General features: G+C 48.4%; 1 protein-coding gene across 1 annotated transcript in view; it reads right to left on the bottom strand.

The window, feature by feature from the left end:
- Positions 1-23,058, bottom strand: part of LOC129704688 (plexin-A1-like) — a 225,537-nt gene that overhangs the window by 143,899 nt on the left and 58,580 nt on the right. The window contains 1 exon segment of the mRNA XM_055647980.1: positions 19,795-19,977. Within this exon segment, the coding sequence (XP_055503955.1) occupies positions 19,795-19,977 (183 nt within the window).

Genomic DNA, 23,058 nt, shown 5'->3' with positions numbered 1-23,058 from the left:
GCGGCTGTCGCCTGTAGTCGCCCAAAACAAATCGCCTAAGTGGGACATGCCCATGACTGATCCCACAACTCGTTTTCAATCCTGACCATCGGCCCCGAGTTTGTACGTTCTCCGTGACCACGTGGCTTTCCTTCAGGTGCTCCCGTTTCCGACCACATCCCAAAGGTCGTAGATTAATTGTGTTGGGAGGGGGATGAGAAAGTGGGACAACGTAAAACTAGTGTGAATGGGTGATCATTGGGGCAGTGTGGACTTGATGGGTTGAAGGGCCTGCTTCCAAGCTGAAAATCTAAACTAAACTAAAATAAGCCAATAATAAAAATTTCCTGGACTTCAACTCGCACTAAACGCTATTGTCTTTACAATTATCCGTACACTGTGGACAAGTGTAATCATGTACAGTCTTTCCCCTGACAGGTTAGCAGAAACAGCTCTTCACTGTCCTCGGTACAGGTGACAATAAATTAAACTAATAAGGATTCAAACCAAGCATTAGGTCATAAGTAATAGGTACAGGCCATTTAGCTTATCAAGCCTACTCCGCGATTCAATCATGGCTGATCTATCACTCCCTCTTAACCCAATCAGTGGCACGCCACAGTTGTAGATAAGTCCATACGACACAGGAGCAGAATTAGACCATGCGGCCCAGAGTGTAATGAATGGCAGAAATATGGAGGTGGAGCTATCCAGCAAGGCTCGACGGGCTGAATGGCCTTGACCCAACTGAGCAACAGACTGGTGACGGTACAGGCAGACCGCCCATGGTTAATAGGCTATCCTGTGTTTCCAGCTGTATTACTGATGTAAGCTCTGCACAGAGGATTAGAGAAGCTTAATGTGTCAAAAGTTACGTGATGATACTTTCAAAACCACTTTCAGCTTCATTGCACTTTATTCCCTAAAGAATGTCATTATTTCCGGAACAGGCTCGGGATTATTTACTCCGAGAGCTTCACAGGCTCTCTCTTTCTCTCTCTCCCTCATGCACACACAGACAAAGGGTCTGTCTTATTCTGAATAATCCATATTTAATGTTCATGAATATTCCAAATCAATTTACCCAACCATCAACTCTTGTGTAATTGGCCTAACTTAGAAATTGGATTCATCAAGATTAACGAAAAAAAAAAAAATCTATTAATTTGAGGAATGCAAGTAAAACATCCTTCAGGAATTTAAACAAGGGCTTAAACGGAACGTACTTAGAACATAGAACAGTGCAGCACAGGAACAGGCCATTCGGCCCACAATGCCTCTACTGAACACGATGCCAAGATAAGCTAATCTCCTCAGCCTGCACGTGATCCATATCCCTCCATATCCTTGTACTTGTCCAGAAGCCATTTAAACGCCACTATCGTTCCTGCCTCCACCACCACCCCTGGCTGCGCGTTCCAGGACCCCACCACCCCCTGTATAAAAAAAAACTGCCTCGCACACGTCCTTTAAACTTTGCCCCTCTCACCTTAAAGCTATGCCCTCTAGTATTTGATGTTTGCCACCCTGGGAAAAAAGTTGTGACTTTCTACCCTATCCTTACCTCTCATAATTTGATATACTTCTACTATCAGGTCTCCCCTCAACCTCCGGCGCTCCAAAGAAAACAATCCAAGTCTGTCCAGCTTTCCCTGTAGCTAATGCCCCTTTATCCAGACAGCATCCTGGTAAACCTCTGAATATATTGAACAAAGAAGATTACAGCACAGGAGTAGACCTTACGACCCACAGTGTCTGTACTGAACATGATCAACCCTGATCTGTGGCGATCGTTGGTCTGCACGGACTCGGCCGAAGAACCCGTTTCCATGCTGTACAGCTAAAAAACAAAAACACTAAAATCTATTTATGTTAAAGATGGAACTGCAGATGCTGGAAAATCGAAGGTAGACAAAAATGCTGGAGAAACTCAGTGGGTGAGGCAGCATCTATGGAGCGATGAAATAGGCAACATTTCGGGTCGAAGAAGGGTTTCGACCTGAAACGTTGCCTATTTCCTTCGCTCCATAGATGCTGCCTCACCAGCATTTGTGTCTACCAACACTAAAAATGACATGTTTCTTCTGCATCCGCTCCAATGTTTCCTACAATTCCCCCAGATTCTCCCAGTCCCCTCTCCTAGACTAGACATTAACAGCATTTGACTGTGTCTGTGCGTGTGTGTCTCTGTATGTACGTTAAGGTACAGCATGGAAACAGATCTCAATTATATTGTATAACTGACTTCCAGTAATTACTGTCCCCATTTAGCGTAGAGATACAGGCATGGAAACAGGCCCTTCGACCGGAGATCACCCCATACACTAGCACTATCCCACACACTAGGGACACTTTACAATTTTTACAGAAGGCAATTGATCTACAAACCTGCACGTTTTTGGGGTGTGTGAGGAAACCAGAGCACCCGGAGGAAACCCCCACGGTCACAGTGCAAACTCCACGCACGCAGACAGTACCCAAGGTCAGGATCGAACCAGGGGTCTCTGGAGGCGCAAGGCAGCGGCATCAACAACTGTGTGCCTAGGGTTTTAGTTTAACGGATTTCCTCTTGCAGCTAATGAGATCCACATGCTGACTACAGTGTCTTCCTTGAGGCGGACTTGTGTCCATAAATACAAGCTGAGGCAGGTAAATAGACCCAGCGCTGCTGCGTTCATTACGAGGTGTTGCCAGCAGATTGGTCTGCTCATTAGGGTTGTGCATTTGTATGCTCCCCAGAGATTTCCTGAAGTCCATCTTCCAGACGGTGGGTCAGATCTCTCTCCAGGGGCCTCATTCACAGTGGCCCAAGCCCAAATCTTGTAAAGCTGAGATTTACAATCTTAGAGCAAACCATATCCAGAAACATATAAAACTCAGATGCTGGCATTCAACAGAACAGAAAGCAGTGGCTTCCCGCAATATTTACTTTTTCTCCAAGGGGGATTTACTGTAAACACGGCCTCTATGATTCATCTTTCATTACTGTAGTCCAACAGCAGTCATAGCGTCACACAGCGTGGAAACGGGCCCTTCAGCCCAACTTGCCCACACCGACCAACATGTCCCATCTACACTAGTTTCACCTGCCTGCATATGACCCATATTCCTCTAAACCTATCCTACCCATGTGTCTGTCTAATTGTTTATTAAACGCTGCAATAATACCTGCCTAAACTACCACCTCTGGCAGATCGTTCCACACACCCACCACCTGTTGTGTGAAAAAGTTACCCCTCAGATCCCTATTAAATCTTTCCCTCTTCACCTTAAACCTACATCCTCTGGTTCTCGATTCCCCTACTCTGGGCATCTACCCGATTTATTCCTCTATAAGATCACCCCCCCCCCCCATCTTCCTGCGCTCCATGGAATAAAGTCCACGCTTGCCCAAACTCTCCCTCTAGCCCAGACCCCCAAATGTCACCCATCCACTATTTCCAGAGATGCTGCCTGACCGGCTGAGTTACTCGAGTACTTTGTATTTACCACAGTTTGGCACAAACTCAGCGGGGACAGGCAGCATCTCTGGAGAACATAGATAGGTGATGTTGCAGGTCGGGACCTTCAAGTCCTGAAACGTCAACTAACCCGTGGGGTTATTCCAGCACTTTGTGTCTTTTTTTGTAAACCAGCATCTGCAGTTCTTTGTTTCTACCATTGTTTCACTAATCTATGTACCAAATTGTTTTATGAAGATGTATAAATTCATGAGGGGAACAGTCAGGATTAATGCACACCAAGTTTTGGTCATCGTTCTACAGGAAGGAAAACTGGAAAGAGTGAAGAAAATATTTACAAGGATGTTGCCAGGACTCGAGGACCTGAGCTACAGGGAGAGATTCAGATACAGATTCAATTTTAATTGTCATTGTCAGTGTACAGTACAGAGACAACGAAATGCATTGTCATACCAGAGGTTAAACAGGTTGGGACTTTCTACCTTGGAGTGCAGGGGTGATCTTATAGAGGTGTACAATATCATGAGTGGAATCGATCAAGTAAACTCTTGCACAGAGACTCTTGCCCAGTGTAGGGGAATCGAGAACAAGAGAACATAGGTTTAAGGTGAGAGGGTAAAGATTTAATGGAAAACTGAGGGGAAACTTTTTCATACAGAGGGTTGTGGGAATATGGAACAAATTGCCAGAACAGGTAGTGGAGGCAGATGCTATAACAGCATTTAAAACACATTTGGACAGGTACATGGATAGAAAGGTTGAGGTATATGGGCCTTCTAAGACTCTTTGTATGACTAGAACCATGGAAGTCGGCCCTTCGGCCCATTACATCCATGTGTACCATAGATGGTATTGGTTTATTATTGTATCAAGAAGAGGCAATCGATGGTCGGCATAGACTACTTGGGCCGAAGGACCTATTTCCATGCTGTATCTAGAAGATAAAAACTTTGCCAGGTCGAGACCCACTGCCACTTCACTGAAGAAGGGTCCCGACCCAAAACGTCATTTGACTTTAGGGCTGGTGTGAACAGGCGATCGATGGTCGGTATGGACTCAGTGGGCCGAAGGGCCTGTACCCATGCTGTACCTTTGAATCAATCAGAACAAGGTTGTGAAAGGCGCTATAGTAATGCCAATCAGGTTAAACAAAAAGCCGATTAACAAACAATTACAGACTTAGCCAATCATCTCATTAAATTTCATTACTAAAAGCCCCGTCACTGACTCTAACTCTGTCCCTCGTCTGCCTTTTTCACAGAATGAGATTAAATCACCGTTCACCTTGCCGATAAATTTGAAGCAATTATTTCACTCTTGGCTGCCTGTGCACGCTGCAGAAGCCAACTATGTATTCTGCACTAGACCACAATACAGTCCTTCCCTTAAAATCATTCCCAACGTTTACTGAGCACTTACATGTGTCCTAGAGTCTCGTGACATTGAAACAGGCCATTTGGTCCACTACACATATGCTAACCCAGTGGTTGCCCATCCATAGAACATAGACTCGGTGGGCCGAAGGGCTTAGAATCACAGATAAAGTCATAGTTATACAGCCCGGAAACAGGCCCTTCAGCCCAACTTGCCCAGACCGATCAATACTAGTCCCTCCTTGGCCCATACCCCTCCTATCCATGAAGCTGTCTAAATGTTTCTCGAATGTCACGAGAATACCTGCCTCAACTACCTCCTCCGGAAGCTCATTTCATACACCCACCACCCTTTGTGTGAAAAAGCTTATTTCCATGTTGTGTTCTTAAACTAAACTGAAATAAGCAAAAAACACTACAGAATATATGACTATTATATAAAACATGGAACAGTACAGCACAGGAACAGACCCTTCAGCCCACAATGTCTGTGCCAAACATGATGCCAAGACCAACTCTTATCTGCCTGCACACAATCCATATCCCTCCATTTCCTGCACATCCATGTGCCTATCTAAAAGTCTCTTAAAGACCACTATCGTGTCTGCTTTCACCACCACCACCATCCCCGACAGTGCGTTCCACCACCCACCATTTTCTGTAAGAAAACCTGCCCCGCAAATCTCCTTTAACCTTTGCCCCTTTTATTTTAAAGCAATGCCCTCTAGTATTTGACATTTTCATCCTGGGAAGAAGGTTCTGACTGTCTACCGTGCCTACGCCCTTCATAATTTTGCATACGTATCAGGTTTCCCCTCAATCTCCGGCGTTCCAGAAAAAAACAATCCTTCTGTCCAAACTGTCCTTGTCGCGACTACACCCGAATCCGGGCATCATTCTGGAAAACCACCTTGGCAACACTCCAAACCTTCAAATCCTTCCTCTGTTGGGGGCGACCCAAACTACATACAAATACTAAAATGCAGCCAAACAAAGTCCTATCAAGCTGCATGATGACTTCCAGACTTTAGATTTTAGTTTTAATTTATTATCGTCACGTATACTGGGGTACAGTGAAAAGCATTTTCAAGACACAGCATAAAAACAGTCCCTTCGGCCTACTGAGTCTGCACCGACCATCAATCACCTGCACACTAGTTCTATCCCACACACAAGGGACAATTTTACACACCTGTTAACCTACAAACGTGTGCGTCTGTGGACCTGCACGCTTCTTCAGACTGACTAGTAGGGGGGAGAAAGCTGGAAGATTTTCTTCAATACCTCCCCTAAAGTAAGAAGGACAAAGTTTAAAGGAGATGTGCAGGGCAGGTTTCTTTTACACAGAGAGTGGTGGGTGCCTGGATCCCACTGCCAGGGGCGGTGGTGGAGGCAGATACAACAGTGGCACTTAAGAGACTTTTGGATCGACACACGGATATGCAGGGAATGGAGGAATATGGATTACGTGCAGGCAGGTATGAGTTCAGATTCAAATTCAGATTCAACTTTAATTGTCATTGTCAGTGTACAGTACAGAGACAACGAAATGCAGTTAGCATCTCCCTGGAAGAGCGACATAGAATATGATTTCAATAAATAAATCTATTTACATGTATACAGACATAGTGTTTTTCCTGTGGGAGGAGTGTCCGGGGGGGGGGGGGGGGTGATTGGCAGTCACCGAGGTACATTGTTGAGTAGTGTGACAGCCGCAGGGAAGAAGCTGTTCCTGGACCTGCTGGTTCGGCATCGGAGAGACCTGTAGCGCCTCCCGGATGGTAAACAGTCCATGGTTGGGGTGAGAGCAGTCCTTGGCGATGCTGAGCGCCCTCCGCAGACAACGCTTGCTTTGGACAGACTCAATGGAGGGGAGCGAGGAACCGGTGATGCGTTGGGCAATTTTCACCACCCTCTGCAGTGCTTTCTGGTCGGAGACAGAGCAGTTGCCATGCCATGCTCTCGATGGTGCAGCGGTAGAAGTTCACCAGGATCTGAGGAGATAGATGGACCTTCTTCAGTCTCCTCAGGAAGAAGAGACGCTGTTGAGCCTTCTTGACCAGAGTTGAGGTATTGTGGGTCCAAGAGAGGTCATCGGAGATGTTGACCCCCAGGAACCTGAAGCTGGAAACACGTTCCACCTCCGTCCCGTTGATGTGGATGGGGGTGTGCGTGCCGCCCCTAGACTTCCTGAAGTCTACAATGAGCTCCTTGGTCTGTTGGTCTTGGCATCATGTTACTGCAGCATTTTGTCTCTATCTTCGGTGTAAACCAACATCTGCAATTCCTTCCTACACCATTGATTGACCTATTTGGCTGAAGAAGGTTCCTGACCCAAAACATCTCTCATCCATGTTCTCCAGAAATGCTGCCTGTCCCGCTGAGTTACTCCAGCACTATGTGTGTGTTCTTTTGTAAACCAGTAGTTCCTTGTTTCCACAAACTGAGTTCCCAGCTGTCAGAATGATCTAACCATTCTAACATCACGAGCGAATTCAAGACAAGGAAGTGTTTGGCTGGGGGATGGGGGCGGGAAGGAGAGACGTAACCTTTAACAGGATATGTCCGGGTTAATTGTCTTTGATCACAGAACCCACCAGAGCGGCTTAATAGGGAAGATGATTATTTAGTCAAAACGTATCAGAGACTAGGAGAACCATTCATAGTAAGTCCGAAATAGAGTTTAAACTTTAAAGATACAGGGCAAACACGTATTTAAAGATACACAGAAACTGGCCTGGAAGAGGTTTCTGGGAATGTCCCTTTGGCCCACTCAGTCTTTCCTCCAACACCATTAAAATCCCACCCCCTCCCCCAATTGTGTAAAAAAGTTTAGTTTCGAGAACTAGTTTAGAGAAACGGCGCGGAAACTGAGTCTGCGCTGACCAGCGATCACCCCGTACACAGGCACTATTCCGCACATCAAGGACAATTTACAATTTTTTTTACTGAGGCCAATTAACCTACGAGCCCGCACGTCTTTGGAGTGTGAGAGGAAACCGGAGCACCCGGAGGAAAGCCACACGATCACTGGGAGAATGTACAAACTCTGTACTGACAGCACCCGAGGTCAGGATCGAACCCGGGTCTCTGCCGCTGTGAGGCAGCAACTCTGCCGCTGCTCCAATGTGAATTCTCATCGGAGTGATGCAGGGATGGTTTGTGATGAATCGGGAGCAAGCGCTGGTGTGAAAGGCAGCAACAACCGCTCTATTCATCTCAACAACAGAATGAAGGCATTGCTGCTCTTGAAAACCCCCCTCATTCACAGGACCCCCCCATTCCCCAACCTCATTGTGGCCTTCATGCGACTCCTGACCCCCTCCCCTCTCGCCACCCCTCCCAATAAATGTTTACAGTTTTCCGTGCCTGTAGGTTTTGGTAAAGGTCTTCCTGGGAACGTCAGCATGTGTCACGAGGAAACTGGAACAATGGCTCGCATTACATCAAAACAAGATTGCTAGAGGAACTCAGCGGGTCAGACAACAACTAGTGGGAGAGGGTTGTGACGGTGATGATGAAGGACAAAGGTTTGCGAAGAATTTTATTGGAACTTAGAAGAACTGAGAAGATCCCAACAGCCTATGTCCCTGTGGCATTGAGGGCAGCACAGTGGAACAGTGGTAGAGTTGCTGCATTACAGTGCCAGAAACACGGGTTCGATCCTTGGTTAGAGATAGAGTTAGGGTTATTGTTTCCACACTCTAACTCTAAAATCTAAAGTCTAAAGGCACAGCATAATAACAGACATTTTCGCCCACTGAGACTCACTAGTTCTATGTTATCCCACTTTCTCATCCGCTCCCCACACATTAGGGGGCAATTTACAGAGGGCCAATTAACCTACAAACCTGCACGTCTTTGGGATGTGGGAGGAAACTGGAGCTCCTGGAGGAAACCCACGCCATCAAAGAGAGAACGTGCAAATTCCACACACAGACAACACCCGAGGTCGGGATCAAACGCGGGTCTCTGGCGCGGTGAGCCAACGGATCTCCCAAGTGTGCCACCGTGCCGCTAGTCTTGCGCAGTCCATCCTGTAGGGAACGCCGCAAGGCAAGATGCCCCAAGCAACCATAAGATGGAAAGGACACAGGGGAAGATTTGCCAGGACGTTGCCAGGACTCCAAGGGCCTGAGCAGCAGGGAGAGGTTGGTCAGGCTGGGACTCTATTCCTTGGAGTGCAGGTGATGGTATAGAGGCAGATGAGGTCATGAGGAGAATAGATAGGGTGAATTCACAATCTTTCACCCAGAGCAGGGGAATCAAGAACCAGCGGACATACGGTTAAGGTGAGAGGTGAAAGATTTAATGGGAACCTGAGGGGCAACTTTTTCACCCAGTGGGTGGGGGGAGGGGGGGCGATATGGAACGAGCTGCCAGAGGAAGTAGTTTGGCAGGTATAGTAACAGCATTTAAAATAGATTTGGACAGGTACATGGATCGGAAAGGATTTGAGAAATGTGGGCAAACGGGACTGGCTTAGATAGGGCATCTTGGCTGGCATGGAGTTGGGCTGAAGGGCCTGTTTCCATGCAGTATGGCTCTATAATAAGATGCTTTTTGGGTGATATCAGGGAATGAATAATAACCTGAACCCTGATGGGGGTTTCACGATCAAGATCAAGAGATGAAGATCACAAATATTTATTTATCATATGCATCGGAAATGAGCTGGAAAAATTAGATTCCCACTTGCTGCAGCTTTGCCGGCACTTTAAGTGCAACCACAAAGATAAATAAACAATAAATTATCTGATATTTTGAGTAAACTCGTCCTTGATAGTTAAAAACCAGAAAATAGACGACACCTTTATTCCAAAGAGCATGACCGTACACTTTGCTCCATTAGCTTCCAGAGCCAACAATTGGCCTGTCAGGAAACAACCTCCCTGTCCGAGGTCCTCTGATGCCAGCCCTGATTTGTCCTGATCTTTTACCGCCTCCAGTTTTGTGGCGACCATAACGAGGCCGCGACTAATTCCCAGAATGCGGGAACTCCTCACGACCATGAAGGCAACTCCCCGACAACCACCCACAAACATGTGGCAACTGCATAGTCTCCTGCAGTCGTCTAAAAATTTGCCTAAGTGGGTCAGGCCCATTAGATATCACTCTTTGGGCTAACGGAATCAAGGGATATGGGGAGAAAGCAGGAACGCCTTACTGATTTTGGATGATCCGCCATGATCATATTGAATGGCAGTGCTGGATCGAAGCTTGAATGGTAGTGAATGGCACTGCAGCTCCTGCAACTATTTTCTATGTTTCTATAAAACGTCACCTATCCATGTTCTCCAGAGATGCTGCCTGACCCGCTGAGTTACTCCAGTACTTTGTGCCTCTCCCACATAAGATGTCCCTCTAAATCAAAGCAAAGAATGGTGTGAGTCTGGTACGATGCTGGGGTATTGGATGGGACAGAACAGTGTGGTACAGGAACAGGCCCTTTGGCCCAAAAGGGGGGAGAGTGGGCCATGCTCAGCCCATACAGTCTGAGCGATTGAATCTGAAAAGGCCGAACCGTTGGTGAAGTGCACTGGCATCATGCCTGTGGCCCTGAGGTGTGGTCAATAGATGTCGGCATTACGCAAGCCTGCCGTGAGCGAGGAGGGTCGCCGAGGGCAACCCGGCAGAGTGGGGACCTGGTGGGGGGCCGATGGGGGAGGGGGGAGCACCGAGAATGATGGGGGACACGGTGGGAGCCGCCTGCGGCCACGTGCGGCAACAGGCCGGGTTCACCACTGCATGCAGAATGTAAGGCTGTTCAATTATCTTTTAGTAACTTTATCGGCGGCAGAAACATGGAGACTCTTTGTGTACGGCCCAGGTGCCGTCTGCTGTATGATTTTACCGGGTTGCACACAAAATGAAGCATTTAGTTACGGCCCACCAAGTCTGCATCAACCAGCTATCCCCGAACATTAACACAAGCCTGCACACACTAGGGACAATTTATACTTATAGCAGATATACAAATCCAAGCCAATTAACCTACAAACCTGCACGAGTGTGGGAGGAAACCTAAGATCTCAGAGAAAACCGACGCGGTCACAGGGAGAACGTACAAACTCCACACCGACAGCACCCGTAGTCGGATCAAACCCAGGTCTCTGGCGCTGCAAGCGCTGTAAGGCAGCAACTCTACCGCTGCACCAACATGCCACTGTGCCTCGGTACATATGACAATTAGGTCTAATTGAGTCATTGAATGATCAATAGCCGAGCCACAGGGCAACAATCCAGCTCCCAGGCCATGCCAGAGACTGGTGGAACCACCAAATCCCCGCAACATCGACAGAATCGGATATTTTCACATTAAATATTTAACGAGCAGCCTCTCTCTCTCTCTCTGTAGATCCACCAAGACTATGACAAACCTGACTGAAACATCAGAGGATTCAACACCAACTCTCCCACACCAGTAATTAACCGTTGGGTAAATAAGATCATGAAGGGAATAGATGGGGTGGAGGCACAGAGTATTTTACCCAGAGCGAGTGGTGATCTTATAGAGGTGCACAGGATCACGAGGGGAATATCTGGCTCCCAGGACTGATGGGAGGTGTCGCCAGGGAGATGTGGGCCCCTACAATACCATGTGAAAGGCACTCTGCCACCAGCGTGCTCTTGGGCACTGGGCTGTCTCAGATTAGCACAGCTCTGAACGCACAGTGAAACGTCAGCAGATCGCGCACACACTGACACACGCAGAGGCACGAACACACATATAGACACACGCACGCACACAAAAGAGGCACACACACACACACAGATGCACACACACACAGACACAGCACACACACAGGCGCGCACACACACAGGCACACACACAGGCACACACACAGGCACACACACACAGGCACACACATATACGGGGGCACACAGACACACGCACACACACACACACACGGGCACACAAACAAACAGGCACACACACAACGGAGTCCATGCAAATTAGACAAGGAAACACTCAAACACAGAGATACACACAGACACAAACACCAAACCAAAGCCATTCCTTGTTCTTTGAGTTGCCTCAAAGGCAACAAATAAAAGGGCAGGAAGTGATAGATAGTTTGCTTCAAGGCAGGTTACAGACTACAAACATCTGCTGCTGTGGGAGTAGGTGAAGGGAGAGGAAGCCCTGTGGAGACACGTGTTAGTGCCAGACCCTCACTGCTCCCACTACTGTATCTGGTCTATTGACCACAATCTGTCAGCTTTGTCTGAGCCTGACTGCTCCAGTGGGGAACTGTGGGCACGGCCTGTAAACCGGTCTTAGAGACCAGCACAGGATGTTGCAAACGATGTTCCCTGCCCCTAGGCAAACTGGGCTTGAATTCAGCCCTGGAATGTAGGAACAAACCAATACTGCCTGTTTAAAACAATCCCTGGAGCCTGTTGGCTTGGAGCTGACTCTGCCACTCGCTGTTAAGAGTTTCGAGCGATACAGCATGGAATACACAGAGTCCACGCCGACCATCGATCACACTACATCCATGCTAGCCCATTTTTTCACTCCCTACACACTAGGGACAATTTACAGAGGGCCAATTAGCCTCCAAACCGGCACGTCTTTGGGGTTTGGGAGGAAACCGGAGCACCCGGAGGAAACCCATGCGCACACAGGGAAGACGTCCAAACTCCACCCAAGTTTCTTGGTGCAGTGAGGCAGCAACTCTACCTACCATCAATCTGGAGATCTTCAGACTATCTGTATACAGTATACAGGTAGTATCGCAATTTAAGATACATATAGACAGGTACATGAATAGCATGAAGGAAATAGGCCAATTGCAGGGAGGTGGGACCAGTGTAGATGGAACATGTGCGTTGGCATGGGAAAGTTGGGCTGAAGGGCCCATTCCCACGCTGTATAATTCTATCCCTCCTCAGATATGGGGCCAAAACTGCCCCCCAAAACTCTTCACTTCCTTCACCTTCTCTGCCCTAGAGGAACATACGATAGTGGCATTTAAGAAGATACATGGATATGCGGGGAATGGAGGGATATGGATCATATGCAGGCAGAGATTAGTTTAACTTTTAGTTTAGAGATACAGCGCAGAAACAGATCCATCGGCCCACCGCGTCCGCGCCGACCAGCGATCCCTATACACGAGCACTACCCCACACACTGGGGTCACTTTACAATTTTACCAAGCCAATTAGCCTACAAACCTGTACATATTTGGAGTGTTGGAGGAAACCAAAGCATCCGGAGAAAATCCACGTGGTCACGGGGAGAACGTACAAACTCGGTACGGGCAGTACCCGTAGTCAGGATCAAACCCGGGTCTCTGGTGCTGCGAGGCAGCGACTCTATCGGTAGGGTAGCATCATGCTGGCCAGGGACTTTGTGGACCGACGGACCTGTTGTGTGCTGCACTGCTCTAAGACCCTTGTCCCACTGCCTGCAAGTTTTGAGCGAATGTGAATCAAGCAATAATGAGAGATGACACCTTTTACTTAATGCAAGCGATTTGTCTTCTAATTACGTATGTAAATAGGGCAATTTGCATCCTAATTTGCATGTTGCAGCTCTCTGGGTTTCTCGTCCCCCTGGAGGAGACCGGCTTAAGAAGCTGCTCTGTCAGACCTCAGCTGGCTGTCTAAAAGCAGATGTTCATCTCACATCTCCACCGCATCCGTGAGTCCCGATTCCCACCTCCCAGATTCCCCCCCCGCCCCTGCAGAGGGAACGGCAAACCCATTCAAGCCCTCTTCTCCACTTAGAATCATAGTCATACAGTCATTCAATGTGGATAGACACAAAAATCTGAAGAAACTAAACTAGATGAGGCTTTAGAAGAAGGGTCTCGACCCGAAACGTCACCCATTCCTTCTCTCCACAGATGCTGCCTGCCCCGCTGAGTTACTCCAGCTTTTTGGGTCTATATTTGGTTTAAACCAGCATCTACAGTTCCTTCCTACCCGTACAGTGTGGAAACAGGCCCTTCGGCCCAACTCGCCTAGACTGACCAACAAGTCCCATCTACTCCAGCCCCACCTGCCCGCATTTGGCCCATGTCCCCCTCAACCTGCCATATCACTATCGGCCCATCTACATCCCAGTCCCCACAACCTAACTGCGGAGCAGCGACGCAGCTGGCAGAGCTGCTGCCTCAAAGCGCCGGAGACACAGGTTCGATCCTGACCTCGGCTGCTGTCATCGACCCGCTGAGTTACTCCAGCACTTTGTGTCTTTTAATGAAGTTCTAACTTGCTGCAGTTTTACAGGCCCATTAACACAATAACACACAAGTAAGTATATAATCAATAAAATAAAATGATAATCAACAATCAGTTGGGCAGCGCAGTGGTGCAGCAGGTAGAGTTGCAGCCTAACAATACCAGAGACCCGGGTTCAATCCTGGCCTCAGGTGATGTCGGCGTGTGTGAAATTTGCACGTTCTCCCTGTGACCGCGTGAGTTTCCTCCGGGTGCTCCGGTTTCCTCCCACGTCCCAAAGATGTGCAGTTTTGGTGGTTAATTGCCCCTAGTGTGTAGGGAGTGGATGTGAAAGTGGGATAACATAGAACTAGTGTGAACAGGTGATCAGTGGTCGGCGTAGACTCGGTGGGCCGAAGGGCCTTTTCCCATGCTGTATCTCTAAACTAAGACAAACATGCCAGAACACTGATGGAGGGTCCCGGCAAAGACCCCGATCTGAAGTGTTTATTGGTTTCAGCTTTGGTCACCCTGCTGTAGGAAGAATGTGGTTAAGCTGGAATTAATTTGATTTTAATTTAGACATACAATGTGGAAACAGGCCCTTTGGCCCACCGCGTGCAATCACCCCGTACAGTAGCACAATCCTACACACTAGAGACAATTCCCAATTTACAAAAGCTAATCCTCCACGTCTTTGGCGTGCGGGAGGAAACCGGAGCACCCGGAGAAAACCCACGCAGGTCCCATATAGACAGCACCCATTGTCAGGATTGAAACCTGGTCTCTGGCGCTTTGCGGCAGCTGCTCCACCACTGTGCTGCCCACATTTGGGAATTAACGTTGGCAAAGGGGCAAACCCCAATCAACAACAACCCTCCAGAAGGGGCAAGACCATGGTTTAGTCCCTCTGCCCTACGATTCAGTGCGAAAGAAAACGAGAAGAGTGAAAGCCCGACTCTGGGTGAGCTCGTTCGCTAAATCAGCCCTTTTAGATAATTGGTTTGTGAAGTAGTATCATCTATCGCGTGAGCCAGCAGTTTTGCAACTGTGTTGGACTCGGTCCAAGGGGATTAAAAACCAGGAGCAGCTTGGTGAAATCTCTCGATGGATAAGAGGCATCAATACAAACAGACAGGACACAGAGGCAACACTGATACTCAAGGTTAAAGCAGCTACGTCGGATGTGGGCATCTAATTATTGTAATCATATCCCTTTTCCATAATGTGCGGCCAAAGGCAATGCCGAGTTAGACTTCAGTAGAGATGCAGCACGGAAACAGGCCATTAGCCCACCGAGTCCGCGCCGACCAGCGATCACCCCGTTCACTAGCACTACCCTACACACTAGGAACAATTTCACAATTTTACCGAAGCCAATTAACCTACAAACCTGTGTATGAAAGAACTACAGATGCTGTTCAAATCAAAGACAGACACAAAAAGCTGGAGTAACTCAGTGGGCCAGGCGGCATTACTGGAGAGGAGAAATGGGTGATGTTTCGGTGTCGAGACCCTTCTTCAGACCCATTCATTCCCTCCAGAGATGCTGCCTGTCCCGCTGAGTTACTCCAGCTTTTTCGTGTCAACCTACAAACCTGTCCGTCTTTGGAGTGCGGAAGGAAACCGGAGCACCTGGAGGCCACAGGGAAAATATGCAGACTCCGTACAGACAGCATCTGTAGTCAGGATCGATCCCTGATCTCTGGCACTGTAAGGCATCAACTCTACCGCTGCACCACTGTGCCACCTCTTGTAGTTGTAGATGATTTAATTTTGCACCACATTCCATCGACTGCAATCTCTTGTGTCTACACGGGCAAGACTATGACAGGCTTAGAGACAATCTAGGAGGGGGGGGGGGGGGGGGGGAAGATAAAAACTGTGCAAAGTGATTTGGGAACAGCTCGTTCCAAGGTTGCAAGAAATTGCAGAGTTGGAGATGTAATCTAGTCCGTCACACAGACCACACTCCCGACCACTGACTCCATCTACGCTTCACGCTGCCTCGGGAAAGTCGTCAACACAATCAAAGTCTTGTCCCGCTCTGGTCATTCCTTCTTCTCCCCGTTCCCATCTGGGAGAAGGTACAGAAGCTTGAAAGCACGCACCACCAGACTCAGGAGCAGCTTCTTCCCCTCTGATATCAGGCTTCTGAACAGTGCTTCCCCGCTCACCTTAAACCCATGTTCTCTGGTTCTTGATTCCCCTAGTCTGGGAACCTCATGCACCACTATAAGATCACCTCTCATCCTCCCGCTCTCCAAGGAATAAAATCCTAGCCCTCCCAAGCTCTCCCTAGAGCTCAGCCCCTCAAGCCCTGGCAATATCCTCGTAAATCTTCTCTGCATTCTTTCCGGCTAAACAACATCCTTCCTACAGCAGGGTGACCAAAATTGAACGCAATAATCCTTCAGATCGAGATCTTTGCCAGGACCTTCATTCACAGTTCAGGCGTGTCTCTAAGCTGAGCGATACAACATGGAAACAGGCCCTTGGGCACTATGAGTCCACGCTGACATTCATCAATGTTCACACTAGTTCTATGTTATACCACTTTCACATCCACTCCCAACACACTCTGAAGAGGCCAATTAACCAACACAATAGTCCAAATGCGATAAAATGCACTAAAAATGAATTGCAGATGCTGGTTTATACCAAAGATAGACACAAAATGCCGGAGTAACCCAGTGGGTCAGGCAGCATGCCGGGAGAACATGAATAGTTGACTTATCGGGTCGGGACAATAGACCAGAGGTGCAGGAGTAGGCCCTTCGAGCCAGCACCGCCATTCAATGTGATCATGGCTGATCATCTCCAACCAGTACCCCGTTCCTGCCTTCTCCCCATATCCCCTGACTCTGCTGTCTTTAAGAACCATTTCTAGCTCTCTTTTGAAAGTATCCAGAGAACTGGCCTCCATCGCCCTCTGAGGCAGAGAATTCCAGAGACTCACAACTCTCTGTGTTAAAAAGTGTTTCCTTGTCTCCGTTATGAATTGTTTACCCCTTATTCTTAAGGACCAGTCTACAGACCCCAAATGCGACCTTATCTCAGATTGTTCGATACAGGTCCACCACCAATTTTCCGGCATCCTTGGTACCAGAGCCTTTCTGGATTATCCTTTTTGCCAGACCAACAGAGACCAAGGCCTCAGGGAGCTGGGATACCGGCCCGCAAAGTTGGCCATGGAAGTCGGCTTTGGGAACGGCTCTGCCAGGCCAGGCCGCCGGGGGGGCAAATTTGACCCGTCGATCAGCCGCTGAAGTCCCGATGAGGTTGAGATCGGACGCCTCACCTGGCCTAGGCGCCACATTTTCGGGGGGGACTTCCAGGGAAGATTTCGAGTGCGCTTGTAATTTTACCCAGATTAAAGGAGGTGCCAGACCACCAGTTGCTGGAAAATCAGTGGAGGACCTGTAGTAATTCGAGAGGGCGAATCTGAACTCCCATAACACAGACGTCCCCTATAATTAAATACATCTGGAAGTTTGTTTCAGTAACGAGAACGGCAAACTGTTGGATTGTTGTTGAAAACTCCTCTGGCTCAGCTGTCAGGGAGTGAAGACTTGCTATTCCCAACGGGTCTGGCCTACTCGTGACTCCAGAACCGTCTGTGACGCAGCCAAACATCGCCATTCATGGAACATAGAACTGTACAGAACAGGCCCTTCGGCCCACAATTTGCATGCTGAATATGATGCCAAAGAAAACTGCTCTCGGGGATAGACAACACCTGCACCTCACAAGCATGTGAATAAAAAGAGAACATATTCACGGAGCAAGTTGAGTTTATTTGTTAAAACGTAGAAACAAGGAACTGCAGATGCTGGTTTACAAAAACAGACACAAAATTGTTGGAGTAACTCTGCGGGTTAGGCAGCATCTCTGGAGAACATGGATCGAGAGTGGCAGCCTCGCCAACAGCTGTCTGTCCTTTCATCCTTTTTGTTATTTTTAAGTCTGTCTAAAAGTTTGTTTTTGGTGGTTCTTCAGTCTTTTTTATGTGGGTGGTGGGAAGGGGGAAGAGGGGAAACTGTTTTGCAGTTACTACCTGGTTGTGGATGCGTCTTTTCTCCGAGCCGCATCTTCGCCCCCCCCCCCCCCCCCCCCCCCCCGCCTGCCACCTGGATTGGCGCGGCCTTTCCTGCCGGAGACCGGCCAGTTCTTCAGCGGCCGCGCCGCACTGGATTCCATCGTGGAGCGGGACGATGCCTCACCGGGATCACCGTGTTGGAGCTCCGGAGTGTTAGGCCTTCTGACTTTAACACCGTGGAGCTGTGGTCCACGGAGCTTCCAGCCGCTAGCGGTGCTGACTTTAACATCGCGGAGGCCTGGGATCTTTCGCCGAGGATCGCCAGTGTTGGAGCTCCGCCCAGCTCAGCCTGTGGACTTCGGGAGCCGCGGTCTCCGGTAGGAAGCGGCCGATTCGGAAACTCCAAACCGCTGAGAGTGTTCTTCTGTTCCGAAACCTGAGCTCCGATCATCCCGGCGAGAGGGCCTGAAACTGCGGCGACTGCGGAAGCCTCAATAGGCCCCGACCATGGGTGAACAAGAGGAAGATGACTGAACTGTGTTGCCTTCCCTCACAGTGGAGAAACGTTGAGGGTGTTTTATGTTAAATTCTATAGCTTTGTGTTTATCTTATTCATGTACTTCATGGTAACTCAAATTTCACTGCACCAATTGGTGTATGTGACAATAAATGTAACTTGACTCGACTTGAGGTGATGTTAGGGTCCCGGCCCGAAACGTCACCCATCCATGTTCCCCAGAGATGTTGCCTGACCAATTGAAATACTCAAGCACTAATGTGCTTTTAAAAAAAAGAAAAACAGCATCTGCAGTTCCTCTTGTCGACCTCTTCAGTGTTCCTTACTAGCGAGATAAACAGGACTGAGGAAAGACTGAGTGGGAAAATTACACAAGGGCTTATTCTCAAAACATTTCCAAGATTCCTGCATGTAGCCAGCACTATGTGAGACAGCTGAGTTGCTATGGAAACACATCGGTTCACTCAAGTCAATGCAAGTCCACCAACATCCAGCAAACTTCCAACAGAAACTAGTCCCAAACATCATCAACAGGTCCAACACAACGCAAAACAGACAAGCCCACTGCGCAACCTCAATGGTTCAAAGGTTCTTTTTATCGCATGTACCAGGTACGGTGAAATCCTGTGGTTTCTTTGGGTGGTGTTCTCTGTTGCCCTCTCCATGCAAAGATTGTGCAGCGACTTTTCTTATTAGACTTTTTTTTACTAAGAGTCACAGTGCGGAAAGAGGTTCTTTGGCCCCATTAATGTACCAACCTGCACAATGAACGGCAGAGTGAGGGTCAAATTAACTAACTTCCTGTGTAAATCACTTATTTTTCATTCTCCCAAAATATGCTGTTCCATGACTTTAGACTTTAGCTCAATACACCGCAGACACAGGCCTTTCGGCCCACCAAGTCCATGCCGACCAGCGATCACCCCGTACACTCGCACTATCCTACACACACAAGCGACAATTTACAAAATTACTGAAGCCGATTAGCCGACAAGCCCGCACGTCTTTGTAGTGTGGAGGAAACCGGAGTTCCCGGCGAAAACCCACACAGTCACAGGGGGGACGTACAAACTCTGTACAGCCAGCACCCGTGCTCAGGATCGAACCCGGGTCTCAGGCATTGGGGATGTGGGATTGGGTGTGCATCTACTGCCCAGACCATGTCAGAAACAAGCAAAACCTCTGCAGAAAACTGGCCCCAAAGCTGAGGCAACAGGACAAACCTGGCGATATTAAAACCTGAGGCCTTACCTTTTTGATCTTCCCGCTCCTGGTCCCAAAGAAGGCCACCGAGTGTCCCCTGTAGTCGTAGGCGGCGATTGAGGTCATTCCGTCTTCGCCATCGATGAAGAGAGGGATCCCCTCCACCAGCGTGGTCCCACCCAGCGGCTGGTTGAAGTCCTGGCCACAGAAGTCATCGTCGATTGGCAAGGGCTACGGGGAGGAAGAGAAGGGAGAGCAGAGTTCATTACATTGGCTTAGCCTAGTTTCGTTTATTGTCACGAAGGGTCACGAGGCGAAATGTCGCCTGTCCATGTTCGGCAGAGATGCTACCTGACCTGTTGAGTTACTCCAGCACCGTGTTCTGCCCAGTCCCACAGAAAGACTAGTGGGCATGGTATTTGCATCAGGATACAACTTGGAAATAAAAATCAGGGCCATAAAACATGTTTATTTTGGCAATGGACATCTGACGACACAGCGCACTCTCTTTGAGTCAGCCAAGTATCAGGGAGAGGTTTCAGTTTTAATTTAGTTCATTGTCACATGTACCAAGGTATAGTGAACTATCCAGTAAGCGGAAAGGCTATATATATCTCCAGAAGGCGCCGGACAATGGCAGCCTCGCCAACAGTCTGTCTGTCTTTCGTCTTTTTTGTTATTTTTAGTGTGTTTGCTTGCGATCTGGCTTGCGATCTTCCTTCGAACACAAATTGCTGGGGTAACACAGCAGCTCAGGCAGCATCTCTGGAGGACGTAGATTGGTGACAATTCGGGGCAGGTTCCTTCAAGGGTCACCTATCCGAGTGCTCCAGAGATGCTGCCTGGCCCACTCAATTACTCCAGCACTTTGTGTCTTTTCTTAGATAATACGATACATCAATACGATACGCAGAAACTACCCTTGCGTTCCTGATCTCCCAGCCCCCATCCCCCTGGGAAAAAAACTCATCAACACACAAAGGCTTTGTAAGTTTCAAACAGGAATCTTACTTCAGGGACTGGGGGAATATGCTGGGAGCAGCAGTGACAAGGATTTGAATGTTAATTAGTGGATTTACACATCCTGGGGAGTGGTTGACACGGGTGCCCACACCGCGCTGCATGCCCGCTGTGTGATACCGTTCCAACAGCGCAGGCAGCCACTTCAAACCAAATGTCCACGCTGGCAGCCCACCCACTGGACAACTCATAGAGTCACACAGCTTGGAAACAGGCCCTCTGGCCCAAGCCGACCATCTACACTAGTCCCACCTGCCCGCGTTTGGCCCCATATCCCTCTAAACCTGTCCTATCCATGTACCTGTCTGCATGCTTCTTAAACACTTAAATAGTACCTGCCTCAACTACTGAGTGATGTGGAAGTAGATTTGTTGCCTTACAGTGCCGTAGCCCCGAGTTTGATCCTGACTAGGGGCGTTGTCTGTGTGGGGTTTGTATGTTTCCCCTGTGAGCGCGCAGATTTTCTCCGCGTGCTCCGGATTCTTTACTTTTAATTTTTACTTTAGAGACACAGCACGGAAACGGGCCCTACGGCGCAGCGAGTCTGCACCGACCAGCGATCATCCCGTACACGAGCACTCCCCTTCACACACGGGACAAGTTACAATTTTACAGAATGCCAATTAACTTACAAACCTGCACGTCTTTGGAGTGTGGGAGGAAACTGGAGCACCTGGAGAAAACCCACGCGGGCACAGGGACAACATACAAACTTCATACAGACAGCACCCGTAGTCAGGATTGAACCCGGGTCTCTGTCACTATAAAGAGCCTGTCCCACTTGGGCGTCACTCTGGTGGCGCGCAAAGATTTAGTGAATCCCAAAACCCTGGGGCGCCACGATCGTGCGTCACTCCCTACGCCACCATGTCTCACCACGTGCCATGCGCGCGTAATGTACGCCATGCACGCATCACATGCGCGCGTCGTGTGTCATGACGTGTAAATGATATTGCGTAAATGACGCCCAAGTGGGACAGGCCCACTCTACCGCTGCACCACTTTGCCACATATAACAGTATATTACAAGAACAGGCCCTATGGCCCACAATGCCCGTGTCGAACCTAATCCCAAGACTGGCACATATCCAGCTAAATATATAATCCGCATACCTATCCCAAGGGTCTCTGAAACGGCACAATCATATCTGCCTCCACCACCACCCCTGGCAACACGTTCCAGGCACCCACCACGCTCTGTGTAAACAAAAAAAACCTGCCCCCCACATTACCTTTAAGCTTTGCCCCTCTCACCTTAAAGCAATGTCTTCTAGTATTTGATATTTCCATCCTGGGATAAAGGTTCAGCTTGTCTATTCTATCTATCCCTTGCATGTATTGAATGGCAGAGTAGAATTGATGGGCCGGATGGCCTAATTCTGCTGCTACGAGTTATTAACTATCCAAATAGATCAGATATATCACACATAAATACAATGAGTTCAAACTCAAGTACAATATTCTTGTTTTTGAGGTGCCATCTTTCCTTGATACATTTTACGTGATTAATGTATAATTTGTTTTTGTGTGTTGTCGGAGTCTAGGTGCCTGTGATGTTGCTGCAAGCAAGAATCTTTATTGTACTCTAAGGATTCAAGAGTGTTTAATTGTCATATGTACTGACAACACAACAATGAAATTCTTACTTGCAGCAACATTACAGGCCAGTAAACACAGTACTCATAGACAATGTAATAAGCAAACAGAAATTAAATAAATAAAAAATCCCAATATTAGTCCAAAAAGCCCAAATGCAACGAGACTGTCCACAGACCACATTTTAGAGATGCAGCATGGAAACAAGCCCTTTGACCCACCGAGTCCATGCCGACCAACGATCACCCGTTCACACTAATTCTATGTTATTCCACTTTCTCACCCATTCTCTACACTGTCTGGGGCAAATTATGGAGGAACAATTGACCTACATGTTCACACGCGCGTCTTTTGGATGTGGGAGGAAATCGGAGCACCCGGACGGAGGCAACCCACACAGTCAAAGGGAAAACGTGCAAACTCCACACAGACAGCGCCCAGGGGTCAAAAATGAACCAGTGTCCCTGGCGCTGAGAGGCAACGGCTCTACCCGTAGCGCCACTGTGCCACCCAAACCGTTGCCGTAGTTGCACAGACGTGGCTGACCCCATCGTGCTGACAGTGGAAGCTGGAGAGGTTAAAGCTGTAAGTTACTCTAGTGCTTTGTGACTTTGTTTTGCAAACCTGCATCTGCAGTTGCTAAGTGTGTAGTGAGCTACGAGGCATCATGTGTGAAGTGTCCAGACCTGGCCCGAG

Source organism: Leucoraja erinacea, chromosome 16 (assembly GCF_028641065.1).
Source record: "Leucoraja erinacea ecotype New England chromosome 16, Leri_hhj_1, whole genome shotgun sequence".
Taxonomy (NCBI): domain Eukaryota; kingdom Metazoa; phylum Chordata; class Chondrichthyes; order Rajiformes; family Rajidae; genus Leucoraja; species Leucoraja erinaceus.
Note: the sequence above shows the minus strand (reverse complement) of the source record. Positions and strands in the feature narration are given on the sequence as shown.